The 21,197-nt window shown below is 41.5% G+C and overlaps 1 protein-coding gene across 1 annotated transcript in view; it reads left to right on the top strand.

Annotated features, from left to right (window-relative positions):
• Positions 1–21,197, top strand: part of HADHA (hydroxyacyl-CoA dehydrogenase trifunctional multienzyme complex subunit alpha) — a gene marked incomplete at its 5' end in the record, with an annotated part of 35,987 nt that extends 14,790 nt beyond the window's left edge. The window contains 14 exons of the mRNA XM_084235328.1: positions 489–591; positions 3,324–3,446; positions 4,664–4,782; positions 6,841–6,897; positions 7,986–8,095; positions 10,743–10,877; positions 12,837–13,008; positions 16,235–16,321; positions 17,531–17,671; positions 18,085–18,153; positions 19,184–19,379; positions 20,044–20,158; positions 20,486–20,631; positions 20,718–21,197. Coding sequence (XP_084091454.1) covers positions 489–591; positions 3,324–3,446; positions 4,664–4,782; positions 6,841–6,897; positions 7,986–8,095; positions 10,743–10,877; positions 12,837–13,008; positions 16,235–16,321; positions 17,531–17,671; positions 18,085–18,153; positions 19,184–19,379; positions 20,044–20,158; positions 20,486–20,631; positions 20,718–20,863 — 1,719 coding nt within the window. The 3' untranslated portion in view covers positions 20,864–21,197. The remainder of the gene's footprint in view (positions 1–488; positions 592–3,323; positions 3,447–4,663; positions 4,783–6,840; positions 6,898–7,985; positions 8,096–10,742; positions 10,878–12,836; positions 13,009–16,234; positions 16,322–17,530; positions 17,672–18,084; positions 18,154–19,183; positions 19,380–20,043; positions 20,159–20,485; positions 20,632–20,717) is intronic.

Genomic DNA, 21,197 nt, shown 5'->3' with positions numbered 1-21,197 from the left:
TTGGCATTTGAATGTTTCTAGATGCCATTTTTCTTGATAAAATACCCAAGTTGAGTTCTATTTTTGCTAGACCTATAATTCTTTCTAAGGCATTGTCAAACCTGCCACGTTTCTCAGAGTCTCTACTGGTTCTAATGTAAAATTTTTAAATATTATATAAGTGATAGAAATGAAACTTAGAATGACATAAGTGATCAATTTTAAGAAGCCTGAAATTATTTCTCCACCTTATCAAGTCCACAAGACAGAAATTCTACAAACTGAATTAAGAGAACTAAAGACATTTTTACTTTAGCTAGAGGTTTATAATCCCAAAAGTTACTGAAATGAGTATTGGTATATAAAATTTAACTGATTGATAAATAGCATAGAAATGTGGTTTGACTTTTCTTATTTTAATATTTATTTTGTTCACTTGAGTGATTTGTGAAGTATAATGGTCACTGATACTTTTTTCTCCTGTCCTCTGATCCTTACTTGCACATTAGGTGGGTGTGCCTGCTGCTTTTGACATGATGCTGACTGGTAGAAACATTCGTGCAGATAGAGCAAAAAAAATGGGGTTAGTTGACCAATTGGTGGACCCCCTGGGTAAGTATTAGCATGCCTTCGAGTTGGGCCTTATGAAGTTATTTTTTTAAAGTTATTCTGTTGAATATTGATTAAAAGGAAACACACTCTTAAATAACAAATCATCATTATATAAGAGTGAAATTTCCTAATAATAAAATCACTTCCGACATTACCTTAATTTCTATTTTACTTTATAATTTGGACATCAAGAGAACAAAATTCACTCAAGTCATGTATTTGGTTCTTAACTTGTAACATTATCCATAAGAACACTTCTTCAATTTTTGTGGTTTTTTAAATAATGTAAAATATGAAAAACTAACCTGAGAATAATAACAATTGCATCTACTGATAAAATAGTTCAGTATGGTTTAATTCATTTTTGTGGTGACTTTGTAAAACATAACTACTGTGAATAATAAAAATCAGGTATCCTTGCTTGTATGATTTTAATAATTTTAAAGTTTATTAAGTCGTTTTATAGCCAAGATGGTGATCTGCTTTGGCAAATGTTCCCAATGCACTTGAATATATTTTACTGTTGTTGGATGGACTGTTTTTAGATTTTAGGTCAAGCAGTTGATAAAGTTATTTAAATCTTCTATATCCCTGTGGGTTACTGGTCCTGTCAGTTATTGAAAGTGCACTAATCTCAGCTCTGTGCTTAATGTCTTTCAACTGATTAAATTAAGATGACCCACATTATTTAGGGTGATCTTCCTTAGTCATCTGATGATGTAGCTATCTACAAAATAGCTTCCCAATAACAACTAAAGTGGTGTTTATTGGATTACTAAGGACTATAGCCTAGTCAGATTGACACATCAAAAGACCATCATATCTCCTGTCTCACCTACTTCTCCCCTCAGCAGTGTATTTCAGTCAATCCGCCTGGTCTGTTCACCACTCTGTCTCTGGTGAATCCTCTCACTCCCCACACCTTTGGCCTGTACCCCAGTTCTTGTATTCATAAATATTTTTTTTAAAAAAAGACCATCACACCCCACCTTTTGTCACCTTAACACTGCATATATCGTTATACCATACTAAATCTCCAAATAAAGACAATAAAATCTTACTTCCACCTAACATAATTAACTGTTCTACATACAACTGAAAATGCTCTGAAGATGATGCAAAGTCCTTCGTGAAATTCACTCTTCTCCTTTTGATACCCTGTAAATTAAAAACTGTGATATAAGTTCTATATATTTTCTTCTGCCATGAATTTAAGTTTCCTGCCCTTCAGTGTGCAATCTGCTGTTAATCCAGTCCTGTGTGTTTTTTGTTTCAGGTTTTTGATTTTGTTTTGAGAAATAACATTCCCTTTCATGTCTTCAATTTCTCTTTATGTGTCCATTTGGCATGAATGCTGTATATTTGGCATGAATTCACAGTATAGCCTTTCGGACATTGTGTTTGCCAATTCTGTCTTTTCATTTCTTCATCTGTTTCTGTCAGACAATTTGCTCCTGGCAATAGGCATCTGTTTCTTGATTCTTTGAATGCCTTTATCATGGTTTTCCCCCTGGCCTCTCAGCATGTGCAAAATTACACTAGAGTTTTGAGGGGCCATTTTATAGATATGTAGGGCTTCCCTTTTGTATAGGGACTGCTCTCTAATATTCTAGTCCACAAATTCCAGTCGCCATGACCTACCTGCAGACTGCAGTAGGACTTTTCATGGACCCTATGCACTATTGTCATTCAGAAGATTTGGGCTTAATTCTTTTTCTTTCTCCCCTATGTAGGTTCAAAATAGGGTCGATGTCTTAAAGTGGAGGTTGGTTGCATATTAGTTGTAAGCTCCTTCCTCCATCAGAATTTTTTCCCTAAGTGTCACCAGACTGCACAAGATTGCCTTTTCAATCCCAGCCACCACTTCCTCTGGTGTGGCTCCTCCAGGCTTCTGATTAAGAGCCTGGTAGGTGTCTGTTTTCACAGCATTATAAATTTATTCTTTGAATTTTTGAGTCTTGCTCTTAAGTCTCCTGCCCTAAGCGTCTCAATATCTGGCAGATATCTTGAATAGGAAATCAGTTGCATATTTTTGGCATATCCTTATTTCCATAGAAGTACTTTGTATATTAAACATTATGACACTAAAAGAGATTTCCCTCCACTTTTCTCACCTAGCCCCTCCAGCCTCCTGCACCCTTAGAACTCCACAAATGCTCCATGGGGATAACTTTGCATTCGTTTCCTCTAGCTTTTGATCTATTGTATGTGACCATCAAAGACTGGTCATTTCATTTTCCTCCACTCTCATCCTTCTGCTTGATCTAGGTCCAAAAGCATGTGGCCAAAAGCATCATACACCCCTAGGAAAGGAAATGTCCAGCAATCATCAGGTCACCTCCAGCAGGCTCTTCCCTGTCTGGAATTTTAATTCACATTGTCCTTGTTGCTTCCACAGCTCTCTATTGTCTTTACAAATGTGTTTTTGCAACTTTTTCCCACTTTTTACAGCAAGAATATAGGCTCATGAGACATACTGTCTCCTACTAAGAAGTGGAAGCCAGACTGAGACACAGTTAAGTCCTTTTTTTTAACCTAGAGAGCACGTTTAGGTGTTCAATATTACTCCTCTTCTTATGTCCATAGTTAGTGACTTTCCACATCCCAGTCTCCAGTCTGAAATGAAAAACTGTGCAGAGTGGGCATAGAGCCTTTGGCTTTGGCATACCTAGGTTTTTTCCTACCTGAGATTGATCTAAACCTGATTTACATTCCATTGTGTTTTTTTACAGGACCAGGATTAAAACCTTCAGACGAACGGACAGTTGAATACCTAGAAGAAGTTGCAGTTACTTTTGCCAAAGGACTAGCTGATAAGAAAATCTCTCCAAAGAGAGACAAGGGATTGATAGAAAGTGAGTGTCATTATTAAAGCACAAAGGCAAGAATTCAAATATCACTGATCAGTTTACAATTAACAAAATAGAAATGAAACAGATTAAATCAACATTATATATAAGGAGACCCAGCAGACTCCCATTTTCTTCTTAATTACAAAACTTAAATAACATATATACAGTGGGCAGTGTTAGCTATCATCCACAAGCCTAGTAATTCAGAAAGTGACAATGATGAAAAAGAAATAAGAGATGCAAACCACTGTGATCCTGGTTCTCTGTCCTGCATCCTTTTCATTTCAAAGCACAGGCATTTCGTTTCAAAGTTAGGTTCATACCGCTGGCACATGTGCACTCTATGCCTCTGGCACAAGTGCACTCGCAGCCAGCACGCACCCTTCTGAGTCCTTCCCAGGACGCTTTTTTTTTTTTAAAGATTTTATTTTTTATTTATACAAGAGGTGAGGGAGGGTGAGAGAATTCACCAGAAACAGAGTGGGGAACAGAACAGGCAGATTGACCAAAACACACTGCTGAGGGGAGCAGCGGGTGAGATAGAAGAGGTCTGCAGCGCCATGTGGCTATCTCCCTGGCCAGGCAGGAATCAAAGCCATGCTGCAGAGGCTGCGGACAGCCTCACAGCGCTGCGCTCAACCTGCTGCGCCACCAGGGAGGCCCAAGGGCACATTTTGGATTATACTGCAAACATTTTATTGCTGATTGATCTAAGTACCTGGGGAGAGAGAATACTTCCTTCACTCTGATAAAGAAAAATCACTCTTGCACCAAAAATACTTAAACCTCTCCAAACACACACAAAAAAAACCCCACCACAGGCAAAGCTTTTTTCCAGGGAATTAAGTTTTATTGGTATAAATTTTAGGTGAGGAAGAAGTAAATGTATCATTTGTGTGTAAAGTTAACCTTAAAAGGGGTACAACAGTTCTGTTCTGTGGTTAAGTCCTATAACTAACCCTGTTTTAACAAATTGTTGAATTTTGTAAGATTTAAACATTAATACAAGAGTAGTATCCAATGCCTTGCTTTAGCATTTATCAAGTAATGAAACCATGTTTAAAGAAGTGCTTAGGTTAAAATTTAGAAATTTTGCATGTCAGAATAAAAAGCAGTTCTTTTGGATAAGTAGAACTACTGCATTTTAATGGAGTTTACAGAACAAACAAACAGGTGGCTAGGCTTTTCCAATTAGTATCTAAAAGCATTTTACCTTGCAGAATTGACATCGTACGCCATGAATATTCCATTTGTCAGGCAACAAATTTATAAAAAAGTGGAAGAAACAGTACGAAAGCAGACCAAAGGCCTTTATCCTGCACCTCTGAAAATAATTGATGTGAGTCTTGACTCTCTATCCTCTGGAGTCTTTACACTCTGCATTCCTCATATTACCTCTCTTTGCATAGAGCAGCACTCTGTTACCATTTTGGACCATGTGTGCCCATACTAAACTTCTTAATTCTGCTGTTAAAGTACTTACCAATAGTGAGGAAAGGGTATATAAGGACTCATATAAATTGATACATTTGGGGATAACTAGTGAGAATTATACTGCGTAGTTGGTGAATTTAAAATTAACAAAAACCAGGAAAGGAACCTATATGATTAATATTATTACTATATCAGTATAACAAGGTCAGTAAACTATTTATTAGGGAGTCATTGAAACAAAATTGATCACTGTACAATAAATCTTCATTAAATGTCAGTAGTTCTGGGAAGCAGTGTCTTTAGGTGCACTAACAGTGAAAGCAGGTCCTTGAATAACATCAGGCATCTGTGTTATACTAAGTGATATTATTCAAGGATCTGTTGTGTTCTATCCTTAGTCAAAACCACTGTTACTGTCCAAAGTGTCTAATGGACTTCCCCATTGCCATAATTTTTAAAAGGAGGTAATGATTTAGAGTAGTCTGAAAAAGATCAAGGAGAATAATTGAAATGATCACAGGTTGAAGAAACTTCTGTCTAATGATATACTTTAAAACTTAGAACTCTTCAGTCCAGTCCAAAATTAAGAGCGCATGTAAATCAGAGAGTTCAGAATTGGAAAGTGAATCCCTCAACAAATATACTTTCAGCAAAAGACACCAAGACACATAAAATCTGAAATGTGATTTCCTACCTCCATTTTTCTCAGCCTGGGCTGAGGAAATTAAACATACATGGTAAGGCAGATAACAGTATAAGGGACATTATAAGGCAACATAGGATTAATGCCAGGTAATTGGACAGAGTTGTGAAAGTTGCAAAGTACTTGGAGAAGTACTCTGAGCCAGAGATCAGGAAGAGCCTCATGGAATTTGACCTGAATCCTGAAGAATGGATAGAGAATCTCTGAAGATAAAATGTCAGGCAAAATGGGCATTTTGAGCAAAGTTACAGTAACTGGAAAGCATGAGGCTCTCTAAGGAACATTAATGATACCAGTTTTTTTTTTGTAGGAGGTAGTGAAATGTCTACAGAAGGCAGATTGAAGTAAGGTTTTAAAAAGATTGTCAGTGAATTAAGAAATTTGACTTTTGTCCTATGTGGATCATAGAGAACCTTTTTTTTTTTTTTTTTTTAACAGCCTGAGAACCATTTTTATGGTTGAGAGTAAAACTTAATTTTGTAATTCACATTTGCACTTTGAATAAGACCCTGAGATACGTTGCCAAAGAGAGATTTCGAATTAAGTTTCGGAAGTGCAGAGGTTTAGATATTTCAGGAAATAAAGCAACAGTAGTTAGAAGTTAATTAAGGATGTATGTCTGTTTATTAGGGGTTTTAAAAATTTGTCATTCCCATAAATTATGGTGATTGAGTACAGGGTCTTTTCTTCATTTCTTTTATTTCTCTACTTAGGATATTGTTTATGCCAGATGTTAAATTGAATTTCATAGAGTTCACAATTCATGTGATAAACTAGATGATATGTCTGAAGAAGAATGGGAAATTTAGAGGGAGAAAAAAGCTGAAAGTTGAACTTTGGGGAACTGTCTGCATTTGGAGAATAGGAAAAAACTGGGAGAGTAATTTAAACAGAAAGAAGGTAATTAAGAGGAAAAGGTGTTCTATACGTTATTGAACACATGGAAAAGAAGGATGACAAGTCTTTCTCTGATAAAATAACAGGATTCAGAGGCAGATAAAGAGGAAGAGTGAACTATGGGACCACTTTGTTTTTTATTCTAACTTTTTGATTTTCTTCTATTTATCTCTTTCCACTTTATGCTGTTTACAGTAGCTTCAAAGAGGGACAGTTAAGGCAGTCTTGAGCAACCTCACTCCTCTTCTCTGGCTACTCTAAACTGTTGACTTACTCTTTAAGACTAACAATGACATTCAGCGTTCCTGCCCATCACACCAGTCTCCTCCAACCAAGAACAAGTGTTCTCTGTATGTTTTTTAGGTGGTAAAGACAGGACTAGAGCAAGGGAGTGACGCTGGCTATCTTTGTGAATCTCAGGTAAAGTTATTTCCTTTCCATTTTTTGCAGTTATATAAAGGAGAACCACGGGGCCTCCCTGGTGGCGCAGGGGTTAAAGTCTTAGCGCTATCAAGCAAGCGCCAGTCCCTGTGGCATGAGTTCGGTACTAGTGATGATAACAACATTGATACCCTAGTTGTTTTACTAGAGTTTTCACTTATTCCCTCAGCAATACTTTAAATGGGTATTGTTTTTCCCATTTTAAGGGTAAAGAAGCTTCAAAAGTGGGAAATGAAAGTCAGGATTCAAACCCAATTCTGTCAGACCCATACTTTTTTTTTTTTTTTTTTAAGTTTTATTTACTTATTTATTTATTTATGCAAGCACTGGGTACAGTCAGAAGCGCCGGAGGGTGAGAGAATTCACCAGAGCCAGAGCGGGAGGCAGAGCAGGCAGAAGGACCGAAGTACACTGCTGAGGGGAGCAGCGGGTGGCAGGAGAGGTCTGCGCGCCATGCGGGACCCTCCTCTGGTGGCCGGGGAGCAGCCGGGGATTGAACCGGCGCCGCAGAGGCTGCAGGCAGCTTCGCAACCCAGTGCTCAACTGCTGTGCCACCGGGGAGGCCCCAGACCCATAATTTTAATCTCATGCTCCCAACCATGAAGCTGACACTTGTTTTCCCTGGAGTTAAAGTGCTTGTTAAAGTGGTAGGTGTCATGTGCGGCAGCCTGCTCCAGTGGGAAGAGCTGGGAGTCCTGCTGCCTGCATTCAGGGTCTGTTTCTAGCACTTCAGCACAGTGTGGCTTTGAGCAAGGTCACTTGGTTTCTCAGGGCCTTCTCTTCCCAATCTTTATAATGAACAAATTAGTTCATTAATACTGTGGAAAAAGTAACCAGGTCTGGGGTAGTGAATCTGAGAGTTCAGTTTATCCAAAATGTTTTTCAAAACAGTAAAGAAAAGAAATCTGTGGGAAACAGGCCTCTGCAGCACAGGCGCCACAGAGGCCCCAGAGCCACTTAGGCTTTGCTTGCATCACTCTGCTCTGTAGAGAAACTGAGCAGAGGAATCCACATCACTGAGGCTGTGAAGTTCAACCTCTTCTCTCTCATTGCCTTTTACTTTTCAGGAATTTGGAGAGCTTGCAATGACCAAAGAATCAAAGGCCTTGATGGGACTTTACCACGGTCAGGTGCTGTGCAAGAAGAATAAATTTGGAAATCCACAGAAGGATGTTAAGTGAGTTAAATTCTCCCTAGGAAGCCCTTGTGGATTTAACTACATGTTAGGCTTGTTGATGTCTTCAAAGAGCTACAGAACTAGATTATCTTCAGACTTGACATAAGCCGCTTCTGTCCTGAGCACGTTGGATCCCTGTTCCTACCAAGAACTTTTTTACTTCCAAAGTTCTGCCTATGCTGAGGAACCCCGTGGAGACTTTCTTGTCTTGCTATTAATGTCTCCTAGAAAGCTGACTTCAGGCCTCCCTTCTGAAACTACATTCTATTCTCTCCTGTGTCTTAAGATGCCATCTCTGGGAATTCATACTTTGCTCACTGAAAAACGTAAAGCTTCATTCTAATTGTTGAAGGCTTGTCCTTTTTTTTAAGCTTACAACTTCAACATTTGAAATTCTACCTGCTTTCAGGGTTATGCTGCCTAAGTAGTTCTTCAGTATTTTAAATTTAATAATGCTCCTAAACTCACCTACTCGCTCATTGGTTCTCAGCCTGGGCAGTACTGCACCCTCGGAAACATTGGATATTGTCTGGGAATATTTTCAGTTGTAACTGCAGAAGGATGCTACTGGCATCTAGTGGCTAGAGTCCAGGGGTGCTGCTACACATCCTGTAATACACAACTAAGAATTATCTCCTCCAAAGTGTCAATAGTGCTGAGGTTGAGAAACTTTGTTCTAAATGAATTTCTGTAAGGGACTTAGTAGACACTGTTACTACCTTCCCATCCCTTTATCTTCAGTGAGATTGCAATCCAAAATACCAAAACTATATACTCTTAAGGCCTAATAATGCCACTTCTCTTTACTCTGAAAAAATGCACTTATGCACAGAATGACGTACTAAATAGTAATGCAGTGTTAAGTAATAATGAAAAATTGGAAATAACCATCAATCCATCAGTAGGAGCTTCCAATATATATTCCGATATATTGGTCTCCAGTTATACAACTGGGTAAAAAGCAAACTACAGGATTCATACAGAAAGATCCCATTTATATTACAACATTCAAACTATAAACACAAAAGGGTATCATCTAGTATTTAACCTTATTTATAATAGTTTTTTAAAGGAAAATAATTCAGTCTTTGTATAAAAAGATTATAATAAGAGAAAGTAAAGATAAGGAATTCAAATTATCTACGGGAGGGGAATGAAACAGATAGAAGTAGAGGTGTCACTGGCAACTAGGAGAGGAGAAAGGACATCTTTTCCTCAGAGTAGACAAATATTCAAGTAACATTTTATTCAGTGTTACTTTGTTAGACCTTTGATGAGGAAAAAAGTGTCCTAGCCTGGACAGAGTGAAAGTAGACATTTGTAGAAATTTAAACCTATAACCCCCAAAGCAGATGTGATAATTAACCCTCCTTTACTTCCGTAAGAATAATGGGGGGGGGGGACAATCTGCATTGAATGAAATGTTATTTGACAACCTGCTTCCTTTACACATTGTTTCAGTTTTCATGTTGTTTCCTTTGAAGTCAGTTTCCAAGAGCCTGTTGATGACTTATATGAGGACTTACTGTAATTTATTAAATTTTTGGCTTAACTTCTTCTTCCTTCAGTACCTTATAACTGACTCTTCATTTTTAAGATGATGTTACTTTTTTCTCCCAATTTATTTCCCAACCAGGGCAAAGCATACTACTTCAACCATGCATGAAAGATCTAATTTTTGTACATTATCACTGTATACTGTTTAAATTTTTTTTTTTTTATAGAGGCATGTTTATTTATTTATTTATTTGTTTGTTTGTTTGTTTGTTTGTTTTGTTCATATATGCACTGGGTACAGTCAGAAGCGCGGGAGGGCGAGAGAATTCACCAGAGTCAGAGCAGGGAGCAGAGCAGGCAGAAGGTCTGAAGTACACTGCTGAGGGGAGCAGCGGGCGGCAGGAGAGGTCTGCGCACCATGTGGGACCCTCCTCCGGTGGCCGGGGAGCAGCCGGGGATCGAACCGGCATCGCAGAGGCTGCGGGCAGCTTCGCAACCCAGCGCTCAACCGCTGCGCCACCGGGGAGGCCCTACTGTTTAAATTTTTATCAATCTAATGGGAAAAAAAAAACATTTTAATTTGCACTTGACACTTTATTGGGGAAGTTAAGCATCTTAATTGGCAACTTCTTTTCTTTTGTGAATTGCTTCTATCCCTTGCCCATTTGATTGGGTTGTCTTTTTTAATTGACATATGCATGATCTTTGTATTTCCCAAGTAGTATCCTTTGTCTGCTATATGCGTTGCAGATTTCTTCTTTTTACTTGGTTGTCTTAATTTTGTGGGGTCATAATGTGAAACAGAAAATTTTAATTTTGATATTTTTTTAGTCCTTATATATTTCTCTACCCTGTTTTCTCATTGTTTTTCAGTTACTTAACACCACCTAAATATTTGTATTATTTGCTAGGTATGATTGAAAATAAGTATTCTATCTTCATGAGCAGGTCAATATTTTAGACCTAATGGATTTTTTCATTTGACTTTGAAAATCACTCGTTTATTAAAGGTATAATTTTATAGATTAAAAATTATTGTAAATATTTGATTGTGCCTGCTTTAGTTGATTTATTAGATGACATGGGCAGTCTCCCACTTGTACTAAATGATTGAGTTGTTTACCAAAGATATCTCATCCTTCCCTTTCAGGAACCTTGCCGTTCTTGGTGCGGGGCTGATGGGAGCTGGCATCGCCCAGGTGTCCGTGGATAAGGGCCTGAAGACTATACTTAAAGATGCTACACTGGCCGGGCTGGGCCGAGGACAGCAACAAGTGTTCAAAGGGTAATAAACCCGTGCTTCAACTTCGCCAGGAGTTAGCAGTGTTTTTGTTTTTTGCCACTACGCGTTCTTTCTCCTAAACATGATGAGTACTAATATGCTTCATAGACCACATTTTCTTTGATTTTTAGATACACTACTTTCTTCCTTCTCTGCATTTTGTTACAGATATTAGAAACAGTTAGCATCCATTGGAGTATGTGGTCTTTAGGTGTTTAGGAGAAAATAATATCTATTAGATATTTTTAAATGCCATTTATATTACACTTTGGTATCAGACTAGAAGTTCTCATGTTTGTGAATTTTGATCACTTATTTAATGGCAATAAGGTTTTGAAAGACTGAAACAGCATGACTCTTGTCTCTGGAGAGAACTGAGATTAGGATGTGAGGAGACATACTATAGCTGCTTGTTGAAAGTGGGGCTATGCACAGAACTTCGGAACCTTGTATTTCTTCATAGGCATTACCTTAGAGAAGCAGTTAGCTGATTTGGTTCTACAGTGTCTGAGGTTTTACAGACTGTGTCTCTTGTCTCATCTCTGAATTAATAAAAAGTGAATATTCCTCTGCCTGCTGACCCCACTCTCCCCCAACTCACATACTGCCCATTTTACAGATGCTAAGTAACGACTTAGCCAAATGGGGAATTAATGAGTTTGAGCTCAGTTCAGTGCTTCACTGTCATAGACAAGCTGGCTGCCCTGAGACTGCCTGGTACGTGACTTTCATCCAAGTGAGCTCATTTGTTTGTTCCTTAAATGGATTTTGTAGTTTAAGCCTATTTTTACCCTTTTTCTTCAGAGAAGTTCACAGATTGCTACCGTAATACTATCCAGGACCTGGCAGGTTCAATCATGTTGCCAACTAAGATAAGGTAAAAGAGCAAGGAGTTGTACAAAAAGTGGCATACACTAGAGGACATCACTCCAAAACTAGTATGCAAGCATCCCCAGGTAGTCTTTCGGACACTTCCTGATATGAGAAATGCTGCTCTGAAATAGCTTCCTCCCTTCCATCTCTTTTGGAGCCAGCAGTGGCACCTCATCAGGTGCTGGTGTGCTGACTTGGGACATACATGTTTTCTGTCCTCTCTTAGACGTAGTTTCATCAGGCATTAGAATTAGAGCAACTAACAACTAATAATGTTTTGAATGCTAATAAGAATCTTATCTGCTGACTGCTGACATGATTGTCAAAAACCAGGAAGTTTAAACTCATACCTTTTAGACTTTAATTGAATACTCTTTTCAGTTTACCTTGTGGCTTTAATTTTTCTTTTGGTTAAGGAAATTAGAAAATGAGGTTTAACTTCATTCAGAGGAAAACACTAAGTCATTTATTCTGAAAATGTGGTCAGATTAAAATCTAAGAAAGCCTGTTCAGTTAAATGTCTGAGAAGCAAGAATCCTTTTTAGCTCTCTGGGGGAAAGAAAAATCTTGAGTTAACATTTCATATAATTGATACAATGTGCTGCTAGGTGCTGACTGGGAAGTGGATTAAGAATTACAAGAAATAATACTTGGTCTCTGTCCTCTGGACATTTATAATTCCAGAATAACAATAAATGAGAGGTAAGCAGGTATAAATCCATGTGGTCTAGGACATGTTGGCTGTTTTCTCTATTGTAGGTAGAGAGTAACCAGAGCTTCTCTGTGGCTTCTCTCTGGTGTTTATATTTATTCCTCTTGACAACTCAAACTGTTTTATGAGTGTTATCACTTATATAAATTCAGCATTTAGCGGATCTTATAGTAGAAAGAATGTGGTCTTGAAGATACACCTGTACTTGAATTCTAGTATCCTCCCTTAACTAGCTGTTTGATCACCAGTACCTCTGAGCCTCTTTGAGCAACTCAGCTCCCTCAAAATGGAAGGACTAATAGCTCCTTCACAGAATTAGCAAAAACTCAGAACTGTTTGGCCCATGGACACTTCCACTAAAAATGTGTTTTTCCTAGGTTGAATGATAAAGTGAGGAAGAAAGCCCTAACGTCATTTGAAAGGGACTCCATCTTCAGCAACTTGACTGGGCAGCTTGATTACAAGGGTTTTGAAAAGACTGACATGGTGATTGAAGCTGTTTTTGAGGACCTTAATCTTAAACACAAAGTGCTGAAGGAGGTTGAAGCGGTAAGTAAATTACCTCAGTGACTGGACACTGAGATGGGGGGTTTTAAAGGCACTCTGGGAAACTCATGGTTCTTTTCACAGCCCTTTTTACAATCATGCACACTCTGTACATCATAAAAGGTGAAATCTAAGTCCTAAGAGAAGAAAATCAAGTAGCTTATTAACCTAAGCACAGGGCTCAGTATCCTTATGTGGAGATTCAAATATACAGATAACCATATAGAGTACAGCCAGATGACTTGAGAATTGTGTTTGACTCAAGCCATAAGTAAAATACTTCAGTCTAGACAGCAAAAGAAACAGGGAAGAAACACTTTGTCCAGACAGGATTTGGATGCTTATTTGGTGAGAATTCTACTTTGGTCTTGATCCCAAACACTCTACATAAACAATTCTTGACGACCTCCTTAGTGGCCTACATTACATCTCACTGCTATCACCACTACAGCCTGAGTTTGATCCGTGGCCAGAGAGCTGACCCACATGGCTCAGCAGATCCCTCCTCTCTCGCTTGCTGCTCCCCTTTGCAGTACATTTCAGTAAATCCATCTGTTCAGCTCCTCACTCTGTCTCTGGTGAATCCTCTCATCCCCTGCACCTCTGGCCTATATCCCAGTTCTTCTACTAAAGTAACAATTCTTTAGATGAAATGAAATGGACAGAAAACATACTTGATGTGGATAGTATAAAGAAAGTGCCTGGAAAAGAAGAAATGGCAGTCATCCAGGTATAAGATAGACCAAGGGCCTAGACTAGCCTATAGTTAGCAAACAGAGTGTGGGTTAGCGAATGAAATGGCTGATTTGTCGATAGTCCAGTTGTCTTTGGCACTGGGCCACGATAAATCCAGCAGTATTCCTGAGATGCCCTTCCATGGGAGGGCAGTCTCTGCTCTACTGAAGAATGAACCTAGGGAGGTTCAGTGATGAGAACAGATTCACTTATAAGACACAGGTTCCAAAAATCTTTCCCTTAGGCAAGGCGTAATGCGCATTCAACTTAGAGGGGAAAATCCAGAAAAGCTAGAAGGTGTGTGTTCCATCTGTGCTAGATGGCATTTCAGCTTAGCCGTGTAGACAGTGTCCTCAGGGCTTTGAGGGCATGCTGAGACTACTGATAGATCCTGAGGAGCAGCAGGAGCAGACACAGCCAGGGGGTAGAGAAGAGCATGACCAGCTGACTGGGTGATAGTGTTTCCTTTTGGAAAATTGGAGTTTGGGAGTACCAGAATCAAGAAAACTTTGTTCATTTTAAGCAGTTAGGAAGCCAGTGGTCAAGGAAAAGGGAAGGAAGAGAGACCAGACCAAGAGACAAGCAGACTTTGAATAAATTGATATAGTAGACCCAAGAGAAACATAAAAGTTAAGGGAGAAAGAGATGGGATAGACCCAGAAGGGAAAGGGAAAGAAAAGCGCTTTTACGTGATCGTGCAGTTTACAGAGAGCAAGGACTAGCCGCAAATGAGCAAACAGAGATGGAAAAGGGAAGATACGCAGGAGACCACTAATCTTTGCAGATATTAAGAAACAAAGCGCCAGCTTTAGGTCGAAAGATTATTACTGCAGGTAAAACCCAAAGTATTATATATTTTATAGTTATTTATATATCAGATGCCTTTATATTTTTAGAGCTACTGAAATCACCTAAAATAAGAGACTCAGAAAGAATACTCAGAATTTTTTTAAAATGAGATCCATAACAAATCTGCATCTAGAGAATCAAAGATTTTGGTGAAAGACCTTTAAGAAGGCATCAAGTCCATTGCTGTTAAGAAATTTTAAAGCTGTGAGGCCTCCCTGGTGATGCAAGGGGTTAAGAAACAACCTATGAAGCAATCCGCAGCCTTTGCAGCACGAGTTCGATTCCCGGCTGGCCAGGGAGCAACCCACATGGCGCAGCAGACCTCTCCTGCCTTGCCCACTGGTCCCCTCAGCAGTGTATTTCAGTCAATCTGCCTGTTCTGTTCCCCACTTTGTCTCTGGTGAATCTTCTCACCCGCCCACACTTCTGGCCTGTATCCCAGCTCTTGTATGCATAAATGAATCAATCTTAAAAAAAAAAAAAAAAAAAGAAATTTTAAGTCTGAATCTATATGGTAGTTCTTCATGGATTTAAGACTAATTTTCTGGGCCTCCCCGGTGGCGCAGCGGTTGAGCACTGGCTTGCGAAGCTGCCCGGAGCCTCTGCAGCGCCGGTTCGATCCCCGGCTGCTCCCCGGCCACCAGAGGAGGGTCCCACATGGCGCACAGACCTCTCCTGCCGCCCGCTGCTCCCCTCAGCAGTGTACTTCGGTCCTTCTGCCTGCTCTGCTCCCTGCTCTGGCTCTGGTGAATTCTCTCACCCTCCCGCGCTTCTGACTGTATCCAGTGCTTGTATAAATAATAAATAAATAAATCTTTAAAAAAAAGACTAATTTTCTCTTCTTCTCCAAAGAACTAACTAAACTCACTCCTTTGACATTCTTCCTGAAATCTTGTCTCTAGACCTCCCCTGTCTTGGTTGTCCCCATTAACATCTTCATCATGTCTCAGTGTTCTATTGACCTGTGACAAATAATTGCAAAAATAACTGCCTATTCACAGTTCTGCAGTTTGGGCTGGGCTCTGCAGAGGCAGCTGGTTCTTAATTCCTTGTGGTTTCTTTATGGGCTCACTCATGGGACTATACTCAGCTGAAAGCTTGGCTGGGCCAATGCTTCTGCACATGGCCTCCCTTTACCCCTGGCCTGCCCTCCCTTAGTCGTCTAGCCAGAACTTCTCTACAGCATGCTGCTGGCTTCTGAGAGCAAATGCAGAAGCTGCCAGATTTCTTAAGGCTAGGCCTGCAGTTGACAGAGCCACTTCTGCTGCTTTCTATTGGTAAAAATGAGTCACAGGCCAGCCCAGACTCAGAGGGATGGAAAACAGACTCTACCTCTGGCCTGATTCAAGGCCATCTTTTAAGTGTTTCTCTAAGTTCTTGTATTTACCTAACTCCTAAGAGGTAGTCTCCAGGCTAGGACTAGACAACCGTTTGATGGGTGAGAAGAAGACAAGTGAATAGGAAAGAGAAGAGGGCAGCAATGCCAGGGACAAAGCCCTCGGTGATCGTGAGTGTCGGAATGTTAGCTACTGTCTGAGCAACTGAGAGGCTGGGCCGGGCCCAGGCGTCACATACTAGCTTCGCTTTGCTTTCTGCTCATCTCCTGGGCCTACATGACACATTCTTAAATGTTGTTCCCCTGCAGGTGATTCCAGATCACTGTATCTTTGCCAGTAACACATCTGCTCTCCCTATCAATGGAATTGCTTCTGTCAGCAAAAGACCTGAGAAGGTAAATTCTGGACAGGGGAAACCCAAACTGTTTTACTGCTCTAGGCTCACTGAGGAAGGCTTAGAACCTCAGAGAGACATGGAGAGAGGTGGTAATGTTTTCCCCAAAATTGGTCACTTCAAGATCTGTGTGTTTATTGTGTGTAAATTTGTTAATAAAGACTACTTCCCTTTTTCTCAGGATACTGAATCTGAATCAGATTTTAAATATTACAGGTTAGAAGCAATTTTTGGATTACTAAGTTTATGTAACATTTACGTGACCTGTGTGTTAGAAAATGCTAAGTGGGCAGCCTCGGGGATAGTTTGACCTGTGTTGGAACCCCATTCTGCCACTTTCTGAGTCTAAGCTGTTGATTTTAACCTCCAATGTCTTTATTCCTCATCTAGAGAAAGAGACCTACTAGTTCACAGAGTAGTGAGTTAAATATAAGGAATAAGTGATAAATGTATCATTAAAGAACAGTGGGTAGTAAGCAGTCAATAAATGGCGATATTAATGATAGCTGACATGGGGAGGGGAGCAAACAATAAATTGATGAATAGACAATACAGTTGTGAAGACTGTAATTGTTAGTTTAATGAGGTGGTTCTCAAATGTGAGCATGTATCAGAATCACCTAGAAGGCTTTCTGAACATAGATCTGCACACTGCCCCTAGAGTTTCTTGTTCAGTAGGTCTAGGGAGGGCCTGAGAATTTGCAGTTCTAACAGTCCTAGGTGGTGCTAATGCTGCTGGCCCAAGAACTTCATTTTGACACTCATTAGTTTAGTGAGCCTTCACATGCATTTGAGTGTTGAGAAATGTTATTTAAACCCTGTCTCCTGGTGATAAGACCTGTCTGTGTAAAATCCAGATACATCTCTCTAACAAACCAGCATACTAATTCCCCCCTCTTCCCACAAAGTGACTCATCATCATCATTAATACAGGTGGAACCTTCATTCATCTCAGTAAATCTAATTGACCTTTAGCTGTGACTGTGGCACTAATTGTTGATAGCATTATGCACCCCTGGTAGCAAGTAGAAGAGGGGGTTCCAGTAACCTCTCCCTGAATATACTAAACGTTTTACCACAGAACCATGGAACCAAGCCACTGGATGGTATCATGTGGTGTTTCTGTATCTCAACAGCCTCAATTTCCCAGCAGAAAGGAAAGCTCTGAGGCTCCCCCAGCTTTCTTAAATCTCTCTGTCCCCCCGGCCAGGTGATTGGCATGCACTACTTCTCTCCTGTGGACAAGATGCAGCTGCTGGAGATCATCACAACTGACAAAACTTCAAAAGACACAACTGCTTCTGCTGTCGCGGTTGGTCTCAAGCAGGGGAAGGTCATCATCGTGGTTAAGGTGAGGATCTGTGTGACAGGTGGAGTTAGAGAGGTTCTGTTCGGACGCCGTACACCTCCGGGTTTGTAATTCTGGCACAGATACACTGGCTTCCCTGACTTCCCGTGGTCACCTATAGCATGGACAGTGGTGTTGACTGGACTCCTAAGTCAGGGTCGGAGGGGGAGTGTCTGGAATGTCTTAGGTTCTCTCAGCCACTCCAGGCCTTTCAGGTGACCGTGAAACTCTTTGCTGTGCTTTTGGATTCAAACCAGACTGTACCTGGCTGTGGTTTTGCCTGCATTTTACTTTTAAGGATTCTGATTGAGATTTTAAATCACCTTGAATGTTGAAATGAATTTTGAGACTGCTTTCAAACTCAGATAGTAACCACAAGAGAGAGGCCAGTGAGCTCACGTTCTCTTCCTTGGCAGGATGGACCTGGCTTCTATACCACCAGGTGTCTTGCGCCCATGATGTCAGAAGTCATCAGAATTCTCCAGGTTGGTATCGCTCTCGCATCTTTTTCTTAAACTAGTCCTCCAAACTGATATCACAATGAGGAACAAGTTTCCTGTTAATCTACTAAGTCCTGACTCTTCTCTAAGAAGGCCCTTTGTGCCTTCTCTTTGTATCCAGTGTAGCCAGTGGTGGGCTTATGCTGCACTAAAATGGACTGAATTTTTTTGGGGGGAAGAGGGTTTCCCAGTAAGGATCAGAAAACCTGCTAGATAAATTCTAAAAGAGTTGTAACACTTGGACAGAATTTAGCACTGCTCCTTCGCTTCCCCCATGCTCCACTAGGTCAAAGGCCTCCCAACATACTGTTAGGTGCCTTTTCAACATCCCTTTGAGGTAAGGACTATGCAGAACTGGGGCCCACTTGGTCTGACTGGTGCTGAATCTGTTTCTGCTGCACACAGACCCTTTCAGTGGCTGTACAGTCCATCACTAGCAGAAAAGGAGGCCACGTGGGTGGAACAAGTAAAACCTGTGATTCTAAGAGTGTACCATCAAGGCCCACCAGACAGGTGGCTTTGTCTTGTAACAAACTAGAACCAAAATCCAGGCTAGGCCTTTGGCATTCTAAGAACTGGTGTTGCGTGTCTGGACATTTAAAACTCACCCAAGTAGCCTTTCCCATCCAGATACAAATTACCTCTCACTGGGCACTGACCCAGACACAGGGATCGTGGGGCTCTGCTGCACAGCTGCTTGGTGACATCCCTCCGTCCTGGGAAACTTAGCCCTGTCTGCTATGGAATCTTGCCACTGAGAATCAGAGTTACAAACAAGAAGGGCATGAATAATTTGCTGGTCTCTAGACCTCCTTGAAGTGTTACAGGTTAGGGAAGGCTCGGGCTTTATCCTGTGCCTCCCTTAAAGACACAGCCCCAGCCCTGGGCCTGACCAGGGGGCACCCAGAAGTGAAGTGGGTATTGCACGAGACTGTGACTGAGACCAGCACAGGGAGCCTTTGTGCCAGATCAGGGATGGCCTTCCCCTGACATCCCCACTTTTCCTCCTGTTCAGGAGGGTGTTGACCCTAAGAAGCTGGACGCCCTAACCACAAGCTTCGGCTTTCCTGTGGGTGCTGCCACATTGGTGGATGAAGTTGGTGTGGATGTGGCGAAGCACGTAGCAGAAGATCTAGGCAAAGCCTTTGGGGAGCGATTTGAAGGTGGAAGCTTAGAACTGCTGAAACAGATGGTGTCCAAAGGCTTCCTGGGTGAGTAATCTCAAGAAAATATAATTAGCACCATCAGTCACAAAGAGTCTAGAAGCCCATGTGGAAGAGTAGTTCCTAAACATAGAGCGCACTATTGCAGGGAATTTCAAAAATGATTTCGTGAAAACTTCTTAGGCTGGGCCTGCAGTTTATGGGGGAAAGGCAGAACTCTGACCTTCTGAGGCTTTGCTGTTACCTGCCAATTTGTGCCATATAGCTGGGATTTTTATCCAGTTCAAGCCTCTCTGGCATCTGTGACGCTGTGAGCAAGCTCTGCTTGCAGGCAGCACCATGGTGTCTGGCCACCTGGGTGGAGCAAGTAAAATCTCTGAGTCTAAGAGTGTATCGTCAAGGCCCACCAGAGAGGTGGCTTCCTCTCTTGGCAAAGTAAAAGCAAAATCCACAATAGACCCTTGGCATCCTAAGGTCTGGTGTTCTGTGTCTGGACGTTTAAAACCCACCCAAGTGGCCTTTCTCATCCAGATAGACAGATTACCAAGCTCCAAGAAACAAGATATTTCTTCCTTCTCTACCAAACTAAATTTCTGGGGTTAGGTATACAAATTCAGGAATACAGATGAGAGACTATTTTCTAAGGAATAGTAGAGATGAGGATTCTCAAGCCAGGAGTGAGAACTCTTTTTTTTTTTTTTGCTGCTTTTAGGTCGCAAGTCTGGGAAGGGTTTTTACATCTACCAGGAAGGTGTGAAGAATAAGAGTTTGAATTCCGACATGGATGGTATTTTGGCAGGTCTGAAGGTGCCTGCTAAGCCTGAGGTGTAAGTTAACTTGACCCATGCCATGCAGACCTGTTCTCCTCAGCCCACAGCCGCCCCGCTGCCTTCCATCCTCTCTGTCACAGCCACCGTGCCTGATGAGGCACAGGGCCTTATACTCTGCCCTTCACGTGCCACCTGGTTCTCTGCCAAGCGTAAGGGTAGGGGCTGCAGCACACCCTTGAGAGGGAGCTCGATTTCAGGTTAATTAGGGCAAGGAGTTCTCCGCTGCCTGCGGCCCACCAGCCCCAGCCCTCATTCACGTTCTGCACCTGCACGTCCTGCCTTGCTCTTCCTTTACTCTCTGCATGAATGTCTCCCTGTCGGCAGCGCCTCTGATGAAGACGTCCAGTACCGCCTGGTGACCCGATTCGTGAATGAGGCAGCCCTGTGCCTGCAGGAAGGGATCTTGGCCACTCCTGCGGAGGGAGACATCGGGGCCGTCTTTGGGCTTGGCTTCCCCCCCTGCCTTGGAGGTTGGTGCTGCAAGTTGGGAAGGTAACTCGCTTTATCCCAGAGTCCTTGTTGCTCTCCTTCAGCAAAGCCCTGTTTCTCTATTTAGGACCTTTCCGCTTTGTGGATCTGTATGGTGCCCAGAAGATAGTAGACCGGCTCAGGAAGTACGAGGCTGCCTACGGAAAGCAGTTCACCCCGTGCCAGCTGCTCCTTGACCACGCTAACAGCCCTAACAAGAAGTTTTACCAGTGAGCAGGCCGATGGGCCTGATTCCTACACACTAACCCCCATGCTGGTTCTCCAACTGAGTGACTAGATTTATCAGAGTAGCCAGAGGGAAAGCAAACTCTGGCGTTGGGTGTGCACCTTGATTGAAGTGCCTTCAGCTCTAACCGTCTTCCTCCTGGTGAAGTCTGGCTGTGAATTAGTTTAAACTTCATGCTGGAAGGTGGAGCCCACTATGCCCATGAATTCCTGGGCCCCAAGGCCCAAAGCGGCAGCGTCTCTGGAGCCTGGTTCCTCCCCAGAGGCCAGTGGTGAGCAGTGGTGGTGAGAGCATTTCTGCACCCAGCCAAACGCATATCAA

This window comes from Talpa europaea (genome assembly GCF_964194135.1).
Source record: "Talpa europaea genome assembly, chromosome: 6".
NCBI lineage: Eukaryota > Metazoa > Chordata > Mammalia > Eulipotyphla > Talpidae > Talpa > Talpa europaea.
The sequence above is the reverse complement of the archived record's forward strand: the minus strand, read 5'-3'. Positions and strand labels throughout refer to the sequence as shown.